Source organism: Schistocerca cancellata, chromosome 1, assembly GCF_023864275.1.
Source record: "Schistocerca cancellata isolate TAMUIC-IGC-003103 chromosome 1, iqSchCanc2.1, whole genome shotgun sequence".
In the NCBI taxonomy this organism is placed as follows: domain Eukaryota; kingdom Metazoa; phylum Arthropoda; class Insecta; order Orthoptera; family Acrididae; genus Schistocerca; species Schistocerca cancellata.
Window position 1 is genome coordinate 480,830,885 of NC_064626.1, and position 25,959 is coordinate 480,856,843.

At 36.7% G+C, this 25,959-nt stretch overlaps 1 protein-coding gene across 2 annotated transcripts in view; it reads left to right on the forward strand.

Moving 5' to 3' along the window:
- Positions 1 to 10,003: 10,003 nt before the first annotated feature.
- LOC126177526 (coatomer subunit gamma) overlaps positions 10,004 to 25,959 on the forward strand; it is a 106,712-nt gene continuing 90,756 nt past the window's right edge. Inside the window, exons 1-5 of one of the 2 annotated variants that reach the window (XM_049924462.1) lie at positions 10,004 to 10,088; positions 10,310 to 10,440; positions 10,541 to 10,768; positions 18,691 to 18,857; positions 23,047 to 23,176. In XM_049924462.1, the coding sequence (XP_049780419.1) occupies positions 10,067 to 10,088; positions 10,310 to 10,440; positions 10,541 to 10,768; positions 18,691 to 18,857; positions 23,047 to 23,176 (678 nt within the window). In that variant the 5' untranslated portion in view covers positions 10,004 to 10,066. Of the gene's footprint in view, positions 10,200 to 10,309; positions 10,441 to 10,540; positions 10,769 to 18,690; positions 18,858 to 23,046; positions 23,177 to 25,959 lie in introns of both variants that reach the window. The other variant, XM_049924461.1, reaches the window with a different exon arrangement.

The following is a 25,959-nucleotide window of genomic DNA, read 5'->3' on the forward strand; positions in this document are numbered from 1 at the left end:
GTATTTTTTGATTTTGAGGATGAGGGATTTGTGTTTGAGACAGAGTTGGAGAGGATTAAGGTGTGGATGATAGGGGAAGAAGTTGGAGGGGGAGGAGCTGCGTCCATTGCTGCCTTTCGTCAGGTTCAGTTCATGTTTCTTTAGTTGTGGGAATGGGAGAGATGTCGGTCTTCTGACTTTTGTAGCACGCTGGCACTAGAAAAGCCATGCTATATTGATACAAAGATCAACGTTTAGCTGAGAAAGAGGTACAAGAGGGAATGAGCTCTCAATTGTATGAGAAGCAGTATCTAGCAGACACACGTGGTAATCCATTCAGTTCCTTGACTACTAGAAGTCATCGCCTGCGCACTAAACTGGACACATTTTTAATGCCCATTGAAGTGAGATTTGTAATGACACCTGGCAGATGCCTGTCCAGATCGTATGCATCATCTACATCTATAAAAATGAGCTATTTTTTCAGTATTAATTTACAAGAACATCCTTCCATGTGCTTATCACCACAGAATCTACTTCTCTCAATTCTACTTCTTCTATGTTGCCTTAATAAACGTAACAACTACTTTTCTTATATTATTTCTACATGAGTAAGATGCTTGAGTCTAATGTTTTATATGTAACATTTTCTAATGTAGATGTTACATTGATGTCTCAGTCCAAGTATTAAATGAAATCACAAAATACTGTGTTTTAGAAATAGCTGGATTGGTAATTATCCTGCAACCATGAATTTTAAATATGTTATGTGCACCAGTCATTTTTGCACTGTTCTGTTCGACTTCATGATTAAAAAAACAATAAGCAGGTTCTACATAATTTCTGAATCATTAGTTATCTCACTGGGATAACCGTTACAAAGGCTAAATACATTATGACTAGGCTGACTAATTCTAATCATGAAACAAACTCTTTGACATGTTAAAATACAAATATACCATTAGTGACACAGAAGTAAATAACCACAACACAATAAGTCTAATTGGTCATATTTATTTTTATTTTCTAAAATGATAACTTCCATAATTACACAGATCTGTAGAAATAGAGGGTAGGATGAGCGATTATGCACAAAGAGAAGAGAGAATGTGGTAAGACAAAAATGGTAAATATTCCCAGATCTATAAACATTCTGAGCTTACATATTATGCAAGTCTCTTTTTTATTATTAAAGAAAATATTAATTGTACTCTTAAAATTAAATCACAGATGAAAATTGTGTCTGAAATTTCTAACCATGTGGTTATGTTGTACTCACATAGGCACAGAATGTACTAATACATATTTTCAGAGGTCTCTAAAGCTTCTATACAGACAATAAGATCTACCTTATTACTGCAGCCTCTAATATTCTGATGAAATAAGATAACCTATTTTACTGTGCGGTTTAACTGTTTTATGGGACTTTTCAGGTATTTTAACTTCCATCATAACAGGGTGCCAGAATCCTGATCATAACACAAAAAATTTACCTCTCTGACGCATATAAGTACAGTGATATTGCTTTGTGTGCTTTTGGGTGGCCACAAATTTTCTGCAAGAAACTCAGCCAACCTATCTTCACTTACTGAAAAAAGGAAGGAAGTTTCAGTTTAACACCACTTACTGAAAAAAGGAAGGAAGATTCAGTTTAACACCACTTCGACATCAAGTTCATTAGAGACAGCACATCTCTTAATATGGTTTAGGCCATATCTACTATATTCCCACCTTCCAATTATTGCAACAGGCTCTGCACTCATATGGGATTTCATTTCAGTCATCAACTCACAAGGGAACGTTCCCAAATGTCAATAAACGATCTTGATGAAACTTTACAGGTGTGTACAGGGGGTAAAATAATGTTAAACGTACTTTTTTGTTTGAGCCCAATTTCAATTTTAAGAGGTAAAACACATCCCAAAAGGTAATTAGGCATACTAGGTTTGAAGAGAATACCTCTGAAACGTGATACATAAGAAATGTTGCACATTTACAAATTAATAAGTAATTAACATTCTTGAAAACTGTGTAATTGAATTTTGTAATAATCTGAAATGTTTCAAAGTATTACACCATCGTTAATTAATCTTGAAAAATGAAACTTTTGTTAAAATATAAATTAAAGGATCATATTGTGCTAGTGGGTGGAGCAGTAAACAGTATTGATAGGGATCAGGGCTACAATATTGAGTGTGACCTGGTAAAAATAGCATCTGCATCGAACTTTACAAATGTTGGCTTGGTTCCTGCTTTCATGCAGCATGACTGGCCCCAATTGAACAGCTCTGTCAGGAAGGTCAATATGGAGCAAGATCAGCTTCTTCAGGGGGCTACTTTGTCAGGCATAGGTTTGGTTCCTGTTGATGGTATTAGTAGATGGAACTTCACAAGACACGGTCTGCATCTCAGTAGGAAAGGGAAGGGGAAACTGGCTGGGATGATAGCGAAATTTTTAAGGGGGGAGCACTGAATGTCATTGGAGCACTTTTTTAGGCTAAGATCAGTGTCCAGTCATCCTACATTGATTGAAATTAAGCTTAATGATAAGTTCAGACAGGCAGGTACTAGATATCTGAAACTATCACAAGATTCTCGTAACGGTACAGTGAAAAATAATGTTAGTATGTCACAAGATTCACGTAAAAGCACATTGAAAAATAATGTTAATATATTGCATCAGATTATCAGGGGATTAAAAAACAAAGTAGATGAGCCTCTTGTTTGTTTAGAAGATTTAAAAACTGAGGGGGGACTAGATGTACAAGGCCTGTCTGAACATCATGTAGTCACAGGTATGGAAATGGTAAATGTAGGTGGATATAAGCTGTCAGCATATGTAAGTAGAGACACTAAGGAGAGAGGAGGTGTTGCTATATATGTTAAAATCAGTCATAGTGTGAAATATTTGGAAACTAAAACTTTTGCATAGAGCAACATATTGAATCATGTGCACGTGAGTGTAAACTAAATAATGGCACTTTTATAATTGTAGCTATAAATAGGTCCCCATTGGGAAATTTTCAGCTATTTTTGAAAAACTTGGATTCTTTGTTGTGCTACCTGTGAGAAAAGGAAAGCAAATTATTGTTTGTGAGGATTTCAACTTATATTTTCTGAAAGAGTCCGATAGAAAGCTTGACCTTGAAGTATTACTTGGTTCTTTCAATGTGACATCCGTTATTGATTTTCCTACTATGGTGGTACAGGAAAGCAACACACTGATACACAACGTTTTCATAGAACAAGATAAGTTTAATCAAATAAAAACTTTTCCTGTGAAGAATGGTCAGTCTGATCATGATGCACAGCTAATTACTGCATATGATATTGCTCCATACAGTAAAGCGGAACAGTCCTCCAAAATAGTGCATTCCATTAACGATTTAACTACTCAAAAATTTAGGTAAAGCCTGCAACAGTTAGACTAGGATGAGGTGTACAGGGAACATGATGCTAATTTAAAATTTAACCTATTTCATAATACCTTTGTGGGTATATTTGAAAACAGTTTCCCTAACAAAACAGTGAAATGTAATTGTAAGTAACCATGTAAAAAGCCATGACTTACTAAAGGGATAAAAATATCTTGTAAACAGAAAAGGGAAATGTATCTTATAGCTAGGAGGAGTAATGATCCCAAAACAGTGAAACATCATAAAAACTACTGCACTGTATTAAAAAAGTTATTAAAAAATCCAGAAGTATGTACATTATATCTGAGATTAGCACATCTGATAATAAAATTAAAACAATTTGGAATATTGTGAAAAGGGAAACAGGGCAACCAAGAGCACAGGAAGACTGTATTTCTATCAAACACGATGGAAGTTTGTTAACAAGAAGTCAGAAGTAGAAAAAATTTTTAATAATCATTTTAAGTGTTTTAGAGAAAATAGAATCCGGTTATTGATTAGAAAATGCAAGGCAGTATTGGAGAGGCAGTACTTATGCAATTTGATAAAACTGAAATTCAACCCACCTCTCCTACTGAAATTAGGAATATAATAAATTCACTCAAAAGTAAAATCTCACATGGAATTGATGGCATTTCTAACAGAGTACTAAAAGCTTGTTCCCAACAAGTAAGTAGGATTCTGAGCCACATATGTGAAACAGGGCTTTTTTCCAGATAGACTGAAATGTGCTATTGTTAAACCATTGCATAAAAAAGGGGATGGATCTGAAGCTAACAACTACTACCCAATCTCTACCCAAAATTCTTGAAAAAGTAATGTATTCAAGAGTAGCATCACATTGGTTTTCAAAAAGGCTTTTCAACAGAAAATGTTACATATGCTTTCACTGATCAAATATTAAATGCATAGAATAGCCAAACATTACCCACTGGGATACGTTGCGATCTCTCAAAGGCTTTTGATTGTGTGAGTCATGCAGTTCTTCTAGATAAGCTTAAGTATTGTGGTATGAGTGGGACAGTGCACAAATGGTTTAATGCATACTTAAGTGGAGGAATGCTGAAGGTTGAAATTAACAGTACAGATAGTCTGCAAAAACCAGACAACTCCTCTAACTGGGGAGGTATCAAGAATGGTGTCCCACAGGATTCAGTTTTGGGTCCCGTGTTGTTATTAAGATATGTTAACGACTTGCCACTCTATATTCATGAAGATGCAAAACTAGTTCTTTTTGCTGAGGATACAAGTGTAGTAATCACACCCGAAAAGCAAGAATCAGCTGAGGAAATTTCAAATAATGACTTTCAGAAAATTAATAAGTGGTTCTCTGCAAATGGACTCTCACCAAATTTTGAGAATACACAGTTTATACAATTTTGTACTGTAAATGGCATAACACCATTGATAAATATAGACTATGAACGGAAGTCTGTTGCTAAGGCAGAATGTTCAAAATTTCTGGGTGTGTGCACTGATGAGAAATTGAATTGGAAGAAACACATCGATAATCTGCTGAAACGGTTAGGTTGAGCTACTTATGCTATTAGGGTTATTGAAAATTTTGGTGATAAACATATCAGTAAATTAGCCTACAACGTCTATTTTCATTCACAGCTTCCATATGGCATCATATTTTGGGGCAATTCGTCATTAAGAAAGAAAGTATCCACTGCATAAAAGGGTGTGATCAGAATAATAGTTTGACCCCACCCTAGATCACCTTGCAGACATTTAAGGAACTCAGGATATTCACAGTACCTTCGCAATACGTATATTATCTTATGAAGTTTGTTGTTAATAACCCATCCTAGCCGGCCGCGGTGGTCTAGCGGTTCTAGGTGCTCAGTCTGAAACCGCACGACTGCTACGGTCGCAGTTTCGAATCCTGCCTCGGGCATGGATGTGTGTGCTGTCCTTAGGTTAGTTAGGTTTAAGTAGTTCTAAGTTCTAGGGGACTGATGACCACAGATGTTAAGTCCCATAGTGCTCAGAGCCATTTGAATCATTTTTTAACCCATCCTAATTCAGAAATAACAGCAAAGTGCACAGCTACAACACTAGAAGAAAGGATTATATTCACTATTCTCGATTAACTCTCACACTGAAACAGAAAGGGGTGAATTATGCTGTCACAAAAATCTTTGGTCATTTGCCAAATAGTATTAAAACCTGACAGATAGCCAACCAACATTTAAAAGTGAATTAAAATAATTTATGAATGACAACTCCTTCTACTCAATAGATTAATTCTTAGATATGAAGTAGCAACTGTAAAAAAATTAATTAAATAATTATTTTGTGTAAAGAAAACTTATGTTGAAGTGATGCATTCCAACTCATTACGAAATATCGTATTTATGGTGTATGGAACAAGGATAAATGTTTGTATGTATGTATGTTTAAAGAAGCTTTCAAACTACATACATCCATGTGTAATAAAGTTGATTTCTGGAAAATCATATTTGGAAAACAAGCTTTACACAATGTCTATAAGAGAATTTTTAACATACATAATTTAAATAGCTAAACATTCATTATTAGCGTAGTTATTTATTTTCCTTGTATTTGTTTTATGTTTTAAATTGTTATTTTGCTTCTTACATTTTCTTTATCTTTCTTAGTTTTAGGTTTAACATTTCATATATGTGTATTTTGTTAACTGGAAATAATAAGTAACCCATTATTATGATACAAAAACGTTTCAATAAATGCTTCAAACATAACATTTTCTTACACCATGAACATGAAATCGACGAAATTTCTTCACGTAACATACATGACAGAGAATACAAAATAAAACAAAATTCAGCAGAATTTCAAGTTGTTCCTCTTAAATACCATTATGTGTATAAGTCATATTTCAGACATGGTAAGGTGTGGCGAAAATAATGATTATCTACTAGTGATTGCACCTTAATTATATTGTTTCTCAAGTGGAAATTGACATCAAAGTCATTCATCAGAACTAGATCTGGAAAATCTTCTCACTAAACTCTTCCAACATCGAAAGCCATATACCTACCACGTCTGTAACAGTGCTCTTGAATCCTCTGGTATCACCAGATAAAAAAGTTTTATGTCATCAAGTATGATGGTCAAAACGGTTTTCTCACACTAACCACATGCTTTTCGTGGTTTTGAAAGCAACTAATGATAAATTTGGACCAAGAATTCGAGAATCTATTCTTGAAGCCTCAAATGTCCCTGTGACAGCATCGAAATTTAGAAAACAAACGTATGACCAGGTCAAAAGATATTTGAAGGAGTTTTTCTTTCCTAGTAAGGGAGAAAAACCGTTACTATTGTTTGATTCTTATGGCAGTGAAAGAACCATATGGAGCATAATACCTGAAGACAAGGAACTTGTTCATCTGTTGTCAGCACAGGTACAGATGTGATAGGTATATGCCTTTCGATCTTGGAAGAACATTTGTGAGTAGTTTTTTCAAATCTAGTTCGGCTGAATTAATTTGATGCCAGTCTCCACTTGGGAAACAATATAAATAAGCTGCAGTCACTAGTGGATAATCAATTCTTCTCACCATGGATTACCAATATACTGAAATATGGCTGATACAAATCAGGATATTTAGAGAATCACCTGCAACAATTTGAAATCCTGCTGAATTTTGTTTTATGTTGTGTTCTCTGTTGTGTATATTATATGAAGAAATTTCGTTCATTTTATGTTCAAGATCCAAGAAAAAGTTATGTTTTAAGCATTTATTAAAGGCTATCATTGTATCATGATTTTGTATCATAATAATGTGTTCCTTATTATTCTGAATTAAGGAAATATGCACATGTGAAATGGTAACCTAAAAAAAAAGAAAATAATGTAAGGCTTAAAGTAACATTTTAAACATAAAACAAATTCAAGGAAACTAAAAAACTAGACTAATCATGAATGTTTAGATATTTTAATTAGGTATGTTGAAAATACTCTGACAGACATTCTGTAATGTTTATTTTTCAAATATTTATGTAGTTTGAAAGCTTCTTTAATTTGTATCATAACAAAAGTTTCTTTTTTTTCAGTTAATTAGTGGTAGTGGAGTACTTTGACAATTTTCAGATTATTACAGGATTCTGGTATACAGTTTTCAACAATGTTAATTACTTATCAAATTGCAAATGAGCAACATTTCCTATATATCTTCGTTTCAAAGGTATTGTCTTAAAATCTAGTACGCCTAATTACCTTTAGGGATCTGTTTTAACTCTTAAAATTGAAATTGCCCACAAACAAAAACAAACATTTTACAGTATTTTCCCCTTATAAACGCCGGTCAAGTTCCATCAAGATCATTTATTGACACTTGGGAATGTTCCTTTGTCAGATTTCACACATCTCAGTGTAGTGTTAATCCAGGGACGGTCATGGCACCATAGGATCCCATAGAATTCATAATTGTGTATGGGGTTGCTACTCCTATTTCATCCGTTTCATCCCTAATAATACAATTTCCGTCTATAGCCAGACTGTTCCCTGTTCCATCTACTTCATAACCTAATACTCTTTGTCAAAATATTTACACAAATTCCCTATTGCTCCACAATACCTGTGACCTTGCACCCCATTCCTAGTTTGTCCTGTACCATCTTGCCTACACCCCTGCCATAGCTATTACCCAGTAGCAAGATACATTTCTTTCTTCCCACTTTTGGTACCTACAATTAGTTTCTTTGCTAGAAGTCTGTTGCACCCTTCTGTGAGCTGCACTGGATGAGGCTCTTTCTGCCCTACTTCAGGCAACAACCCAAAGTTATTAGATGCTGTGAGCTCAAATGTAGTTGAAGAAGTTGAAGAGCTGTTCCCTTTTTGCCCCTGACTCGCTATCGTTACCCAGTTAGCGTGATCTTTTTCCCCATTTAACCTCTTTAGTTCAAATTTCACTTAACTTAATTCATTCTGAAGGGCATAAACCTTTTCCACCTGTTCAGCGAAACTCTTTTTATTTTTTGCAGAGCCTACAGTTCCATGGGGGAGCCTCATTGAGTTCCCCATTCAATTCCCTACCAAAGTCATCCTAGTGGAATTCCAAGTCACATACCACTTTCTATCTGACTACCCTACAGCAAAGTCCAGACTTATCATTGATTGCAACACAGATTAAACACTTAAATATAGAGTTAAATCACTTAACTTTCTTACTATACGAGTTTTCGTTATTTATGAGCGTCAAAACTCATACCTATGGGCTAGTGTTTCAGGTGTATGATGTAATGTGAGAAGTCAATTATTTCCACTGGAAACTAGAACTCAGCAATCACTTAACTACAGTATCTGTTAACTAACTTATTCACAATGAAATGTAATTTTTAATCACTATTTATTATATTTAATCACTATTTTATATATATATATATATATATATATACTGTAGACAATTTTCACTATTGGCAAAATACAGCCTACTAAACATGATGCGATTTTATATGATATTTTTTAGTGAATTTCGCTGCTCCCTAATGCAACCTGTACATTCGTTCTATCTTCATTTCGTATGTAGTTGAAATTCATACATACAATTTTCTTGTCATTAACAATTCGACATTTATGTGTTTGTCATTTGTCTTTAAGCTTTTTCTGTTAGTTTTAATGTCTTTTTCACTCTTCTGCTGCAACTCAAAATCACCATTTCATGTCACAAAGAATTTGGTATATCTGCAAATAAAACAGTAGCTTCTGCCAGAAAATGTTGTGGTAGGTGGTAATTAAAAAACCAAGAATAACAGGGGACTCAATACTGAACCCTGGGGCACCTCACAATTAACTTGTTTGTATTCAGAATGGTACACTTAACCTTCTTGACAAAATTTCCGCTTTTTGTATATAATCAGATGAATATGACTTGAATTATTCGTAGGTAACACGACAGACACAGTAGTTATACAGTTTTAAAAGTAGTAGATCATGATTTACAAGGTCAGTGTCTTTGCAAAACGTCAAAGACAAGTCACACTTTAGTTGATTATCCTCTATAGCTTCCTAAAAAATGTTTCAGGAAGCTGAATAGACTTGTTTTCTGCAGATTTTCTCTTTTTGAAACCATTCTTTGCATTAACAATAACTTTCTTTTTGTTTCAAATCTCTAGTAATCTGTCACACATTATTCATTCAACTAGTTTTGAAAATATGGTTAATAGTGACAGTGGTCTGTAATATCTAATGTCGAACTTATCACCACTTTTACACACGGGCACTAACATAGCTGCTTGAAAACATTCCTGGAGCGTAGGAGTCACCACCTGTGTTGTCAGTAATACAGTTAACAATGTTGTCTGGGATATTACGAAATCCACAGGACCTTTTGCACTTTAGTTTACTGATAGCAGTTTGCAGTTCTGTGGATGTTACTGGCGGTAAGTACATTATTGTTTCACTTATTGGAATTCCTGTCTTTATGTTTGGATTATACGTGCTTGTGACGTCTTGTGTTACTGCTACCATTTGAAATGTATTGTGGTATATTTTGATGTTCCTTCCGTACTGTCAAGTCGATAGCAAGTCTATACAGTTTCATTGGCATGATTTCTTTTCTTGCGTAATTACGGTCAACGATATTCTAACTCTTCGATTTTTACCTCCATGCTTCGATTACGATGCTTCGAGTGACGTTGGTCACACTGTTAGTATCGTCTGTTGTGGCAAGTAGTGTTTTCGAATGGCGAGAAAGAAGTTGACGTGTAAGTCAAAGATAGTAGATGTGTGAAAGAGCGTGTAAAAGCTATTGAGTTGTGTATATTGTAAGGTAGATATGAATTCATTTAAGAGAGAGAAAAAAGAAGAAGAGGAAGGTATTCACAGCCTCCACAAACCTTTACGTATACGTTAGCGCTCATAGATTATCAACTTCTATATTTTAGGTTAATGTTTGTGTCGTCGTGAAACAAGTATTATGTTGTAGGTGGCGGCAACCCATTTCAGAATATTGAGAAGACCACAGTTCTGCAAGAAGCCCGAACGTTCAATGACACGCCGGTGAACCCAAGAAAATGTACACACATACTTACAAAGATACTTTATCTGCTCAACCAGGTGGGAAACAAGTGTCAAAGTTGAGGTGTTTTACGACTCTGGATATGTTTTACGACTCTGAATAAACGCAATAATGTTTCTTACTTTCCTTGTTGCCCAGGGGGAGCAGCTGGGCACAACAGAGGCCACCGAAACATTTTTTGCGATGACCAAATTATTCCAATCTCGTGACGTTATTTTACGTCGAATGGTATATTTAGGTATAAAGGAGCTCTCATCCATCGCAGAGGACGTCATTATTGTGACCTCAAGTCTGACTAAGGATATGACTGGAAAAGAAGATTTATACAGAGCGGCTGCTATAAGAGCACTGTGCAGCATCACGGACGTGAGTCTATGAAGTGTATTATACTGGTTAAGAGATTTGAATTTAACCTAGATGTTTGTACCTCAGATAAATGGCTTATTTTACACTCGGAACGTAGTGTCATTTTGTAGTTATCATTCAACTTGCCTTAATCGAAGTACGTAGAGAATTAATTGATGCCTACTGTTTTTGTGTCTGTTTTCTGTATTCATATGGTGCCCGGAGTGATTATAGAAAGTGCTGTATCCGTAAACTTCCTGATGGATTAAATCTGTGTGCCTGACTGGTGCCTGTATTCTTGCCATTTGGGAGCAGTGTTCTAACAGGCTAGGCTTTCCAGACACAGAGCACAACCTGCCCTCAGATATCCAATGCTGCCAACACCTTACCTACCTTGCTTTCCAATGTAACAGAAGCTGTAGGCTGTGGCTAATCCACTTCTTTGCAAAATGCTCTGGTCAGGGAGTGCTTGCCAAGCAAAATAAACTGGCAAATTTCTATGAAGTATTTAAAGTAGCAGAGAAAGAGAAGTACTGGCCAAATAGATACTTCAGGGTAGATTGTTAGTCAGGGATGAAGAGCTTATGTCGGTAAGAGTACTGTGTACAAGATGCAAGGTTTCAGTTTAATCCTGATGGGGAAACAGTATTAATCTGTCAGAAAGTTGCAAGACTGTGTACACTCTGCTGCATTGTGAATTAATCATTCTTTAGACATATTACAGTTCAGAGAAGTTTATGCATAGTAATTGTCATAAGTGGTCATTGGCTGCCATATACTGTGTACTTCATTTTCTGTTATGTGGCCTGCAGAAAATGAAAATTTTCATTATGGTGGAAGTTGCATCTTTATTTGTATGACATAATGTGTCTCAGTAATGTATGTGTTTGCTCTGTAACTTTAGTGATTTAGTGTTAGTTACTGTGAGCAGAGGAATCTGTAGACAGAGGAATTTGTTTCTGGCCACTGTTGATGTAAATAAAGAACAGTATTTTATAGAGTAGGATCCTAATATCAATTGGAGGACAATTTGTTCGCTCCGATGTTCCTGGTCCATAAACCAGAGGGAAGTCGGTACGTTATATGTGCACAAATCCTTTCCTGGTGGCATCTATATCTGAGATAGGGCTCACTTCCTTCTACCAGTAGTCCTCATTAAAAATACTGTGAGGGTATTCCTGGTCAAAAGAAATTTACAAGTATCATAGATCACCACCAATTTGGCTAAGGAAGACATTGGGAAAACCAGATACGAAGAGAATCTAGGTGTTTGGAATGTAGTGCTATAGAAGGGTGCTGAAAACTAGCTGCGCTGAAGACTAGGTGCAGTGGTAAGATAAGAAATGAAGAGGTCCTCAGCAGAATTGACAAGGAGAATAATATGGAAAAGATTGAAATAAGAAGGGACAGGATGCTAGGAAATATTAAGACATCAAAAAATTACTTTGTTAGTACTTTAAGGGAGTGTAGAGGGTAACCACTTTAGTGGCAGGCAGAGATTTAGGTATTTCCAGCAAGTATTTACAGACATTAGGTGCACATGCTGCTATGAGATACAGAGTTTGGCACAGGTGAGGAATTTGGGGGGCCTACCTCAAACCAATCGCAAACTGGTGACCCAGAAATAAAAAATCTATTATGGACATTGTGCATGTCATAGCATTTCTAATAGTGTTTCAGGTTATAGAAAGTGTGACTGTTTATGCTGAGTGCACCATGAATCTTGTTTCCCATAAATGTACGGTCGTCCACATGTGTTCTGCATTAATATTGAGAGAAGATGTTTCGTATTTTGGAAGTGAGGTTGGGTATTCAGTTAATATTGTAAGCATTAGTTCTTTCATTTTGTGTGACATATTGTAGATAATCACTGTGATTCTCAATTACCTGCTGTATTGTTCACAAGACTCCCACCCCCCCCCTCCCCCCTCTTCTCTCACCCCCCTCTTCCACCTTTTTTTAAGACCTAAGTCTCTACTCCATAAGCCACCTTAAGATGTGTGGCAGGTGGCACTTCACGTGCCCCAATCACTTTTCCTCCTTTCCTGATAGTAAGCATCTGCATGAGGTTGACTCTTATGATCTTACCTTCATGATTTTTTGTGAAACTTGTGTAGGAGGAAGCAATATATTTGTTCACTCCTCTAGGAATTTTAACCGTAAACCACACAATAATGCATGATGCTTCTCTTACAGCAGCTGTCACTGGAGGCGGATGAGCATTACCATAATGCTTTCAAACTTAATAAACAGTGACAAAGCACACTGCTCTGCTTTGAACCCTCTCTGTTTGTTCTATCAGTTCTATATGGTATGGATACCAAGTTACTGAACACTGAACAATAACCAAGTATTGATCAAACTGGGGTTATGTGAACTGTCTCCTCCTTGGATGGGTTATAGGATCCTTCCAATGATTCTGTTTAGCATCTGTCTTACCTGCAGCTAGTTGTATGTGGTCATTCCACTTTAAATCAGTCTGTACACAGACCCATAGATATTCAGTGGGCATGTTTCCTTCCAGGATTTGTTTACAATAATGTAACCACACAATAAGGAGTGTTTCTGCCTATTTATCCACAATACATTGGATTTGTTAATTTTGGTGGTCAGTTGCATAACCCTGATTATTCTGCAATTTTTTGCTAGTATTGTTTCATTGTAAATAATTGCATCATCTGTGAAAAGTCTCGTGGAATGTTTGACATTATTTACTAGATTATCCATACATGTTAAGTGCCTGTCTTACGTCACTCTTTTGGCATACGCCCACAGTTTTATGTCCAAAGGTTTTCTCCGTTAAGAAAGAAATGCTCTGTTCTATATGCAAGTAAGTCCTTATTCCAGAATTCTAAAACACACAAACGGCAGCAATATAGGCCATAATTTTGTGCATTGGTTCAGCAAGCTTTGTTTAAAATGGGGATAATGTGCACATTTTTTCTAATAGCTGGAGCACTTCACTTCTCCAGCGAACTGTGGTACACAGCTGATAGTGGAGGCTTTGATACACAGTTCGTGATTCCACTTCCTCTGTGGCATACTTTACTTTTACCACTGTAGACAATGACACACATTTCCAATGTAACTGGATAATTTGCAGTTGTTACTTACTTTAAGTAAAATCATGTTCAGTGATTGCATATCAAGGTTCGTACAACTTCTCAGAGGATAATAATATTTCAATGCCTGTGTTAAGAAAATGATTCAGTGATTCTTTGAGTATGCATGACTCACAGACAGAAAACAATCTTTCAGTTGTACGCACCAATGCATCCTTTCAAACTCCTTAGTGGGACTCCACATTATGACTCAAAAAAAGTTATTCAAGAATTGGAGTTAATTAACATCACGATACCACAGTGATGTACTGGTGATATTATTAAGAAGGGGGAGATACGAGCATTAAAAAACAACTAGAGGTTTATGTTGCCAGTGGCACAAAATATTATCAAAATATAACACGAAAAACTAATGGGAACTCAATGGAAATAAGGAGTTTTGTGTTGTGAATATTCATGGTATTAACTCCTTTAAACTATTAAAAACTTGGAAATGTTAAATCACAATAGGAAAATAAGGATTAATATCAAGGACTTAATTAAAAGTATGGGATTATACATTGTATATTTTAAAAAATTGTCAGCTTCACCAACCATCACATTCCAACCTAACCTAGGTCTCAGGCCGTACTGCAAATTAGTTTGTCACTGCATACTTTAAGAGAAATACCTTTTTTGTCATGACACATTTGTTGGCTTCAGAAGTTCTCAACCAATCTGTCACAAAAGAAAAAAAGTGTACAACTTATTTGGCCTAGTATATAACACAGTACAAAACATTGTTCCCCTCAGACTTACTTCTTCCTCCATTCACATGAAGTAAGTGACCTATTGTAAACAAAATGTATAATCAACAACTGCAACTGAAACATACAAACAGAAACATCTCATATGTCATCTACAATGGTTAGAACTTTGAGTGGCAACTATTTATTTACACATTATACAAGACAGATACATGTTACAAAGTTTCATTGTTCTTCAAAGTAGTCACCAGCATTGTGTATAACTTGTTACCAGTGAGTAGAATTCATAGGATACCCTCAGAAGTGCCAGTCGTGTTGATCGTTCAATGGGAGCAGTCTAGTGCCCAATGAATTTCACAGTTCTGAAGCGAATGCCATGAAGTGCTTCCTTCAGTTTTGGAATCAAGTTGAAGTCACAAGAGCTAAGCTCTGGGCTACTTTCTTGAAATTGGTGGCAGGCTATGTTTCAAAAATTAATACCTTAGAGAAAGAAGTGGTGACACTTTCTGTAAAACCGGCCAGTCATTTTGCGGGACAGTGTTTGGGTGCACCCATCACTCTCCCCGGGCCTAAGCCCTTGCGGCTTCAGCTTGCTTTCTACGATGATGAAAGCACTTCATGTCATTTGCTTCAGAATTGTTTCAGAGATTTGTTGGGCAATAGATCATCCCACTTCAACTATCAACATAACTGGCACTGTTAAGGGTGTCCTAGGACTTTATCACTGGCAATGGGTTATACACGATTACTGTAACTACTCTGAATGATAGTAAAAATTTGAAACGTGTATCTACTTTGCATAAATCGTAAATAAAGTTACTGTTAGAGTTTCAAACTTCGGATTCTGAAATTACAGCTTACTACATAATTAGTATTTATTGGAGGTTTTTGGGATAATTTCAGCCAGCGGAAAAAATTGTTTTAAACGTGATGTAACTAGCACTCTAGTGTGCCCCACTGGTTGTTCCATTTGTGTGTTAGCAAACACCAGCATCCTTCCCGCTTGATGGAAACATTCATCAGAAGAGCTAAACTAATTATTTTGTGGGTTATAATAATAGTATGTTGACCTACTTTGCTGATTCCATTTATTCAAATACCTCATCACTTGTGAAAAGTGGACAGTGGGATTCGTTTGCCAAATCTAGTCTAGAGGTATTTCATTTCTTTGAATGAATCTTGGTTAAAATGATTTACTCATTCTTGATTGTGGCCTTCATTTTTACTGTACCTTTACTTCACTTCCATCTCAGCTTAAATTTCATGGATATCGATCAGTGGTGTGAGAGTTGGATGGAGCTTTCTAATTCAAGCATTACATATCTGAAGGAAAGCTGCGGTAAAATTGATTTTGATTGAGTTTATGTAGCTTTACTCTTTATTATTTGACTGTACACGGAATTCAACAGATTATCATTTTCAACAATGATCATGATTTTCTGTAACCATAATGAGTGAAGCTGTCCTTTAACCAAAATTGGTTTGAACAGCACAGTGCTGTAATAGACATGTGCCTGTTGGAGGTGGTGTGGATTTGCCTTCCTCTGACCTTCTAGCTGACTTATCTAGTTAGTTATAGGTGAACCTGCAGCTTAACCTGAATTCTGAACCATGGCGCATTTTGACATTTTTCACATTAACATACAATTAGCAGTGATGAAAGAAGTGGTAAGCAACAGAACAAAATCCTTGGTTCAGACCTTATGGGGAATTTAGTCTGGCACACCTGCATATATAATCTGTAGGCCACTGTTTGGTGACTGGTACTTCATACCAGTGTTATCAGTGTCCTTAGCAATTTGCGTATTTAGTGAGGCAGTACTGTCTAAATGCCTCTGTGCATACCATAATCTCTGTCCTATTCTCTTGACCGTTAAGTGAGATATTCAGTAGTGGCAGCGTAACTGTCAGTCTTCTTTGAATACAGGCTCTTTAAATATACCTAATAGAATTTCGTGACAACTACATCATTGTCCTTCCAAAGATTCTCATTTTAAGATCACTCAGCATTTTTGTTCAATGTTTGTTGTCATGTTTACTTGATAAGGATACCAAATACCAAAATGGTACTTCGCAATTCACCACACTAGTGTTGTATATGTGATTTCATTTACAGATGTACTGCATTTTCCCCAGAGCCCTTCCAAGAAATCTAAGTATTCCATTCACCTTCCCAAATATTTATTTTATAGTTTCATTTCATACCTATTCTTATATAGTTTCTAAAGACATATACAGTGTGATTGTGGAAACATCTTTTCTTTATTGGCTAAGTAAAAGCCTTTCACACTGTAGACAGGAGAGACACCCTAAAACACTTTTAAGATTCGTCCAGCAATTGTAACAACATTCCAGTACTGCCACTGCCAGAAAAGGGAATGTCAAAGTAACAAAACATTTAGATTTACAGCAAGGATGATGTTTTTCTTTGATAGTTTTTAATATCTATATTGATGATAGGTTGAAATGGTCTTACACCCACACCTTTAGCTAACAAAACTGAGTGGGGTACCAAAGTAGTTAGCACACTGCACTTGTACTGTGAGGACGATGGTTCAAACACGTGTCTGACCATTCTGATTTCTGTGACTTCCCTAAATTGCTTAAGGCAAATGCAGGGGTGGTTCCTTCGAAAGGGCATGACCACTTTCCTTCTCCATCCCTTTGACGGGACATTACGTGCTAATCTCCTCCTCATCTAACCAACAGAATTAGATAATGACAACATTCTTTGCTGATGACTAACTTCTTATAGCTGAGAGCAAAGTCACCCTTCAAAAAAGCCTTGTATAAATTAAATATTATTGCCAAAAGCTATAACTTAACAATTTTGACCAAAGAAACAAAAGTCATGGCTTCTAAAAGTCAATAGCCAGTCCCAAGCTAAATTGTAACAGATAACCAGAAAATAGTCAATGAATTCAACTTCTTGGGAAGTACCTGCCCCTTCACAAGTGAAAAAGACATATTGGAAAAATTTGAAAGATGCCATTATGTTAATGGAACCACATACAGAACATTGAACAAAATGGTGAAGAAAGAAATCTTAATAAAGTTGTACAAATTAATGGTAATACCATATGTACGTAATGGGTGTGAGACAACACTAGCTCAAATGAAATGTGGAAATGAGGTTTTTTAGAGGATGATATGGATTAAAACAATGGGACAAGAACTAAGAGTGAAAAGCACAAATAAGCAGATCAAGAAGTATATTAATAAATAACAATAATGGGATTCCTAAGTAGAGCATTACATTCAATAAAAGAGTAGTAACATCTCACCAATAGGAGGTCAAATGCACGGAACACAGAAACACTTAACGGAAATCAGCATCCTTTTCAGTAATAGCTCTTTTTGTTGCGTAGTACACACATTTGTGCTCACAACCATACAGTACTTGAACAAGTGCTCAGGTGTCTTTGTGCTTGTTTGTGTGAATATGTGTACTTTTGCTAGAAAAAGATCTGTTGCTCAGAAGCTAGTATGAATGCTGTTATGTTACATGTTTCTGTGTACTCCATGCATTCGATCTGCTGTAGGTAAGTGGTTGTCTTCCCGTTACTTTAAGTATAGAAATAAATTTAGAGATCCTGTCACAAGTTGCAGTAAAAATACAATGCCTAAAATAGGAATGGATTATCAACCAGTAGGGCAAAGGTCAATAGACTGAGACCAAAAAGAGATGGACAAATCAAATAGCAATTAACCACAGACCTCAGAACAATGAACAACAGGACACAACAGGCAGGTACCTATCTCTTGAAGAAATAAGAAGGCCCACATTAATAAAGACACACATTCTTTCCATCGTTGTGCACATAATCAACCATCTACCAGCATGAATGTAACCTAAGTGGAATGATACATATTGTACAGGAAAAAGAATATTACTTGTCTTCTGTTTTTTCGTAAGTATAAATCACATTAAATAATTGAATTTACTTTTTTTCTCAAGTTGTTCTAATTTCCCAATTCTTGATTATAATATTCACTGAGACTTGTAGGTTCCTTTCTTAAAGAAATCTGTTTTCTGTATAGAAGTAATTATTTTATGCTTGATGTGCTGAATGCATACTTACTGTATTTGTAGTGTGTTGTTTTCCTGTATGATTTGTGTATTGGATTTTTTTAGGTTACAATGCTGCAAGCCATAGAACGGTACATGAAGCAAGCAATAGTAGATAGAAATGCAGCTGTCAGCAGTGCTGCACTTGTGAGTAGTCTTCATCTCACAAAAATAGCTGGTGATGTCATTAAAAGATGGGTAAATGAAGCTCAAGAAGCTGTTAATTCTGACAGGTACATTTGCAAAATGAGTTGTCAATAAAAATGAGAGAAAATGTTCTCTATGTATATATATCATCACTTAAGAAACAGCACCACCTTCATGACATTTATATAAGTTTCTGGAGAGACAAAAAAAAAAAAACTCCTTAAAGCCTGTTAAAATTTGAATAGGTTTTAGTTTCCATATTTTTATTCTCTGGTGTTGGTTGAAGTGCATTACAAATTTAAGATTATGAGGTAAAACTATAATTTTATGGGACATGGGCAGTGTTGTTACTGTTTACTATACAATTTAGGGAGGGATAGGTAGTGTTTACAACGAATCACTCAATTTCCAAATTAAGCTAACTTTACTTGTTTACAGTAAGAACTAGACAAAAATAATAGACAGTTATGTGGTTTGCTTAATATTCGTAGCCTAGTTACCAAACAGTACTCTAACTTCGTTTATAAAAGTATATGTAGACAAAACCAGTAATGAAATATTGTCAGTAAAGTTTAATATATATTCCTGTAAAAATGTTAAATCATAGGTCAGATATGTGTTGATTGAATTTCCTGATTTTTTTGTTTGTTCTAGTCATTTTCCACAGGAATGTCATCATAAAATAGATGACAATCAGGTGGAATGTATTCTGTCAACTTTTGCAGATACATTCACATAGACTTTTATTTTCAACCTTACTGAGTGGAGATGTGGGAATTCTGGCATCACTTTGATAATTTTTGGTGTCATCTTGGTAATGGCAAAAACTTGTCAAAATTGGTCTTGAATTCTACAGTCCTGTTGTAGTTGTATTTCACGGCTCTGAGATCATGGACCACACTGTCACTGGAGTTTCCCTCTACTCTAATAGAATCGTAAGCTGATGCTTTTTCAGAGAATAACTTCTGAAAATGTTGTAGTTGATAAATTCTGCAGTGTTGTGGAATGGACCTTTACTGGTTTCTTCTGTCCACTTGGCATACTGACTTGGCTGGAAAATTCCTTAATGTCTCCTTGTTTTTTGTTCTTCTTTTCGGGTTCAGAATTATGATGATTGTGGAATGTACACTGCTGTGCTCCATGTGCATGTGCCCCTTGACTAGAAACTTTTGTTTTATTGTTAACAACTTTTTCCATTGACAGGTGTTGAAGAGCATTAGACAATACATGGTTTCTGTTCTGGTAGCCACAACTGTCTGACAATAGAGTAACTGGCTTTAATTCATCTCTGAGAATTTCTGTTAGGTTGTCAGTAATACAAGATGCAAAAGATGAAAAACGTAGATGTCCTTGTGTTTCATCCCACCAACAGTTCATGGCATCATGACTTGCATGGTTGTAGATAGTGAAATTATGTACATTCAAGTTAATGTTGTAGTACATTGCCATTCCATTCACACAAGGAACAAGTGTCACAGCTTGTGTGTCTTGCGAAAAAACATAAACTTCGTTACATTTTGGTTTATCAGTGTCCATGTTTTCTCTTTCCTAGCTCTGTCTTTATATTGTATGTGGTCCTTGTACAAATCTTCAGACAGTTTTCCATTACCTACTTCAAAGCTGTGACAAATGTTAACACTGCTCTTTTAGTGACTGAAATATTGCCATGTTCTTTTTTTCAGTAAACACCGAATTGAATGTGTGCCTCCTTAATGGTTTCTTCTCTTCTTTTTGGCAATCTTCTTTATAAAATTCAGAGTGTCCAGTCAATGAATGGAGTATAGGCTTGAAGCACAACTTATCTGGCGAAAGCCTACCAAAGTGTGAGGGAAATTTTGGAATTTTCCTGAAGGTGTCTGCAAGGAAGTTAACTTCTTCCTTGCTGTACCTCTTTGTAGATGGGTGCATGAGCAATGCTGATAGTATAAAATTAGTAGTTTGGCTGGAATGATTAGCTGAAGTTTTATCATCTCCGTCCAACCTATATCAAATTATCCATTTGTTTATACCTGATGTATTGAGGAATGTGTTCCGACATACTTGTGTTCTTTCCCTGGACACCTTCCACTGATCCCAACTCATGCCTTCGGGAATATTTTTTCTTGTTGTTTTACTCTTATATCAGTGTATGCCCTTATCTTTGATTTATTACAAAGATCTGAGATTCATCGAGGTCCCAGTTGCTTGGGAGGCCTTTGCACTTTGTGACCTATTTTGCCTTGACCAACATGCTCATATACTAGGTAGGCTTCATCATGTTCTGTCTTCTTTTCATTATCAATTTTCTTCCACTCCTCTCTAGTATTCCTTTTTCTTAGTGTTTTCTCCTTCTGCGGGGTGTGTCTGCTGTCTTTGTGCTTTTACTAACTTCTTCCGTGTGTTGGGGGTCTTGATTTTCATTGTTTTCATTCATGGTATGTCCTTGAACAAAATCATGATCCTGGATGTGTAATTTGTCGTGCAGGTTTTCTGAAAGACTGTAATTAGAATTTGAATCAGGATCATCTTCATCATAATTGTCTTCAATGTCTTGATATTTGAATTTCTTTGATATAACTGAGGCATCTAAGCGATTACCTCTTATCGTCTTAGCACCTGGCTGAATTTCTCATAAATGATTTAATGAGTCCTGTTTCTGAACACCAATTTTTTCTTGCTCAGAGCTATGTGTAGTTTTCCTGCAGAATGAGTGCCACATTTTCTTGGCTACCCATTTCCATATTGATTGGATTACTGAAGAATTAATTATCTGGGAAAATAATAAAAGTGTTTACTGGATCTGAAATTAAATGAAAATGTTCTTCACTGATATGAGAATGCCTAAATTAATTTTTACCTGTAGAAATATCCTTCGGTATGCACATTTCACTTACATTCATCAGAGAACTGTCCAGATTGCCCAGGTCTGTTTTTTAATTGATAAATGATGTATCAATAGCTTGATGAATTTCTTTCCAGTTTCTTCGTATTGAGGCAAATTTCTGCTACTAATTGTAAGTCAAGTTATTTTACCCTCATTTGCTGGCACAGTGAGCCTGTGCAGAACAACAATAGTTTAACTATTAATATATATTTATCTGGAGTATGATCTTTGGAAATAATTCAGTTTTGTTGACAAATGTTTGAATAAGAAAATAATAAAATTATATTTCATATTCTGTACTTACTCTACCAGCTGCTTTTGCATAGGCCTTGTGCAATGTGTATTACTGTAGCAAAAGAGGGCTGATATCTAGGCTACATAATATTATTTATTAACAATAAAGTATATGAATCATTCAAGACCTCCTTCTGCAGGATGGCTTTTTGTCTTTGACTACCGCTTTGTTGGCAGGAAATTTGCTGTAACATATTTGTGCCATGACTTCTTTAACTGCAAATAAGCCATCTTCACTTTCATCTGCCATTTTTATCTGAAATGCAAAGAACCGTTTAATAAAATGTAACACTTACAACCATATTAAGCCTTCCCCTTAAATTTGCCAAGAACTTCCACTTACATCCTGTCCAGACTTGATACAAACTGAAAACTAATACCATAGTGTAACTTGCAATATTTGTATATGGTAAATATAATTATTGTGAATCATGAAAAGCAAAGGTAAAATGACTATAGTCAGAACACCATACCTGTAAATATCATTTCACAAGGCGAAAAAATGAACGAAATACTTACATTAAACATCTATCTGTAGGACTTCCCCCAAGTATCCACACAAAATACCAGAAACGCTAGCAACAACACCGCCTCTTAAAACAAATGACTATTTTTCACATTATAATTTGTATTTAGTGGAATTAGACTTAAGATACACAAAACTTATAACAACATCTAGGTAAATACAATATACATCATGCACAAAATACATAATATATTGATATAAATTGATGGAAACAGAAGTTCACCATGTGCTACCAACTCCATGGAGATAATGTTTCATACTGTCAAACTTAGGTGGTGTTTTTCAAATGGTTCTTTCTTCACCATCTGTTGTATTTGATGTACACTACTTTGTCAATGAATGAGAAGTGCCATGTAGATTGTGATGGTACTAATAACTCAGTTTCACAAAAAAAAGTGATGTACACGGGCTTGTTTCTTTTGCAAAAATATTAGGAATTATTGAACATCCATAGTATGTGTAGTAAATTGAGTTAATTTAAGAATGTAATAGACAAGAGTCAGTTACTTCTTGTAACTTAATACATGTATGTATGCACACCCGACCCATTAGTGAGCAATCATCTTGAATTTCTGTAACCATTGTTTTTCAGTGTTATGGTCCAGTACCATGCTCTTGGAGTGCTGTACCACATTAGAAAATCAGACAGGCTTGCAGTTACCAAGCTAGTGGCCAAGCTGACACGTATGGCTCTGAAGTCTCCTTATGCTGTTTGCATGTTGGTGAGTTCTTATACCCACCCTTACTTAATTCAGGGTGTTCTGAAAGAAAAGAAAGGAGAAAAATTGATAGCAAAACATACACAGGGTGTTTCAGTTGCAGTGGTTTATTTCTGTGAAAGACAGATTCATATTCCAACTCTAGTTTATAATACAGTTTAAAGCCATAGAGAAGTTTCATTATAGTGAGTGCTCTGCCACATAGTGAAACAACCACTGTAGCTTTCACTTACTTGTACTAAGTTTAACAATCTAGGCTACAAAAGTTTGACTTCAACAAAAGCTTTCTCCGAGTTGAAAGCCATGGAACATGGTGACCTTTTATGGTGCATTATTGGAGGAACCTATGAGCAGCAAAAAACTTATAATAATTGCCATTGTGAAATCAACTGAAGTTAAAATGCTGATTGTTAATTGTTCATCACAGATAAAATTGTATATTGATAACTGTTCTGTATGTCAGCTTTGTACCCCCAGGGGGCTCACCGCACTTTCGCGGGTTTGTGCTTGTCTACCCTGGGGCCCCAATCTTTGCTGCATCTTTTCCCTTCCATGCTGCATGCCTACACTCCTGCTGTTCTTTTTCCCCTTCCAAGGGGGACATGTCTGGGGTGTTTTTTGGAGTGTGTTCTGCATTTTCTGTGGTTGACATCAGAACAGTTGCACCACTGTTTTTTGTTTCATTTTTCTTTCTTTGTTCACCTTCTCCTATCCTTCCTCCACTTCAGCATTTGAGGTTCCCCTCTTTTTCTTCCTCCCTGTGCACTTCTGAAGGCCGGCCCATACATCTGACGCATAACAGGTGACTGGGTAACGCATAATTCCCAGCCAGCCCTGGGTCGACAGGTAGGGTTTGCACGTACCTACTGGTACAGGCCAGACTAAGGGAGCGGTGATTCCCAGAGCTGCTATCTTCCCAAATTTCCAATTGATACCTCTTTCAGGTGTTCGGGAAGTGTGAACAATCACTTAAGACGAGTGCGCCCCCTTGTAAAGGGGGATTGTGTAGGCACTCAATCCAATTGAAGGGGAAAAAGGTCCCCCCCCCCCCCTTCTGTATGTTATGGTAGACTATGTGATCAAAAGTATCTGGACACCTGACTGAAAGTGACTTAAAAGTTCGTGGCACCCTCATTGGTAATGCTGGAATTCAATAGGGTGTTGGCCCACCCTTAGCCTTGATGACAGCTTCCACTTTCGCAGGCATACATTCAGTCAGGTGCTGGAAGATTTCTTGGGGAATGGCAGCCCATTAACAGTCCATTAAAGGAATGTTATTGTCATATAATCACGCCACCACAGGCCGTGCATTGTGAACAGTTGCTCGAGATCGTGTTGAAAGATGAATCGCCATCCCCGAATTGCTCTTCAACAGTGGGAATCAAGAAGGTGCCTAAAACATCAGTGTAGGCCTGTGCTGCAATAGTGTCACGCAATACAACAAGGGGTGCAAGCCCCCTCCATGAAACGCACGACCACATCATAGCGCCACTGCCTCAGAATTTTACTGTGGGCACTACACACACTGGCAGATGACATTCACCATTCACTGGGCATTCGCCACATCCACACCCTGCCATCGGATCGCCATGTTGTGTACCATGATTCATCACTCCATACAATGTTTTCCCACTGTTCAGTTGTCCACTGTTTACACTCCTTACACCAAGCGAGGCATTGTTTAGAGTTTACCGGTGTGATGTGTGGCCTATGAGTAGCCAATTGACCTTGAAATTCAAGTTTTCTCACCTCCTGCCTAACTGTCATAGTACTTGCAATGGATCGTGATGCAATTTGGAATTTCTGTATGATGGTCTGGATAGATGCCTGCTATTACACATGACCCTCTTCAACTGTCGGTGGTCTGTCAGTCAACAGACGAGGTCAACCTGTATGCTTTTGTGCTGTGTGTGTCCCCTCACGTTTCCATTTCACTATCACATTGGAAACAGTGCGCCCCCTTGTAAAGGGGGGCCCCAGTTAGGAGCGTGCAGTCAGAGGTGCTCTCAATCATAGGCGATTTTCTCACAATGAGCCAGTCATCATCTTCGCAGTCCATGTCTACCAAATGTAAACAGAATGAAGCTCCCATTTCAAAGACCCTCCTCCTGCACCACGGTTCCTTGTGTTTCCACGTACCAAAGGCAGTCAGTCCTTTGCTATGGAAAATCCGTTTCTTATTCAGAAAGGTGGTGTGAAATTCTGCTCTCATTTATGCAATGGCTCTTTGGTTTTGGAGACTACTTCTGATTTTCAAGCACAACTGCTTTCCGCTTCACTTCTCCAACACCATCCTGTACATGTAGAGACCCATAGAACTCTGAATTCTTCCTGTGGTATTACTTACACTAAGCTGCTCGATGGTCTGAACGAGGCCGAAATCCAATCTTACCTCCCTGATCAGTATGTCATAGCCGTCCATCAAGTGATGAAAAAGGTAGATGTGTCCTTAGTGCCTAACACACACACACACTTTTTCTCACCTTTGATACAGTGGTGCTCCCATTCTAGATCAAAGCAGGCTGTAATTTATCTCAGTCCAACTGTACATTCCGAACCCAATGCACTGCTACCAGTGTCATTGTTTCAACCACAGTGAAGTGTCTTGTTGATAGCCGACCAAATGTGTAACCTGTGGTAGGGATGTGCACGAGGGCGATTGTCCGTTGTATCAACTGCAATGGCAACCATGCTGCCTCCTTTCAAGAATGTCCAATGTATTTCGATGAGCCAGCTGTCCAGAAGATCTGGGTAAAGAAAAAACTGCCCTACCCGGTTGCTCACAA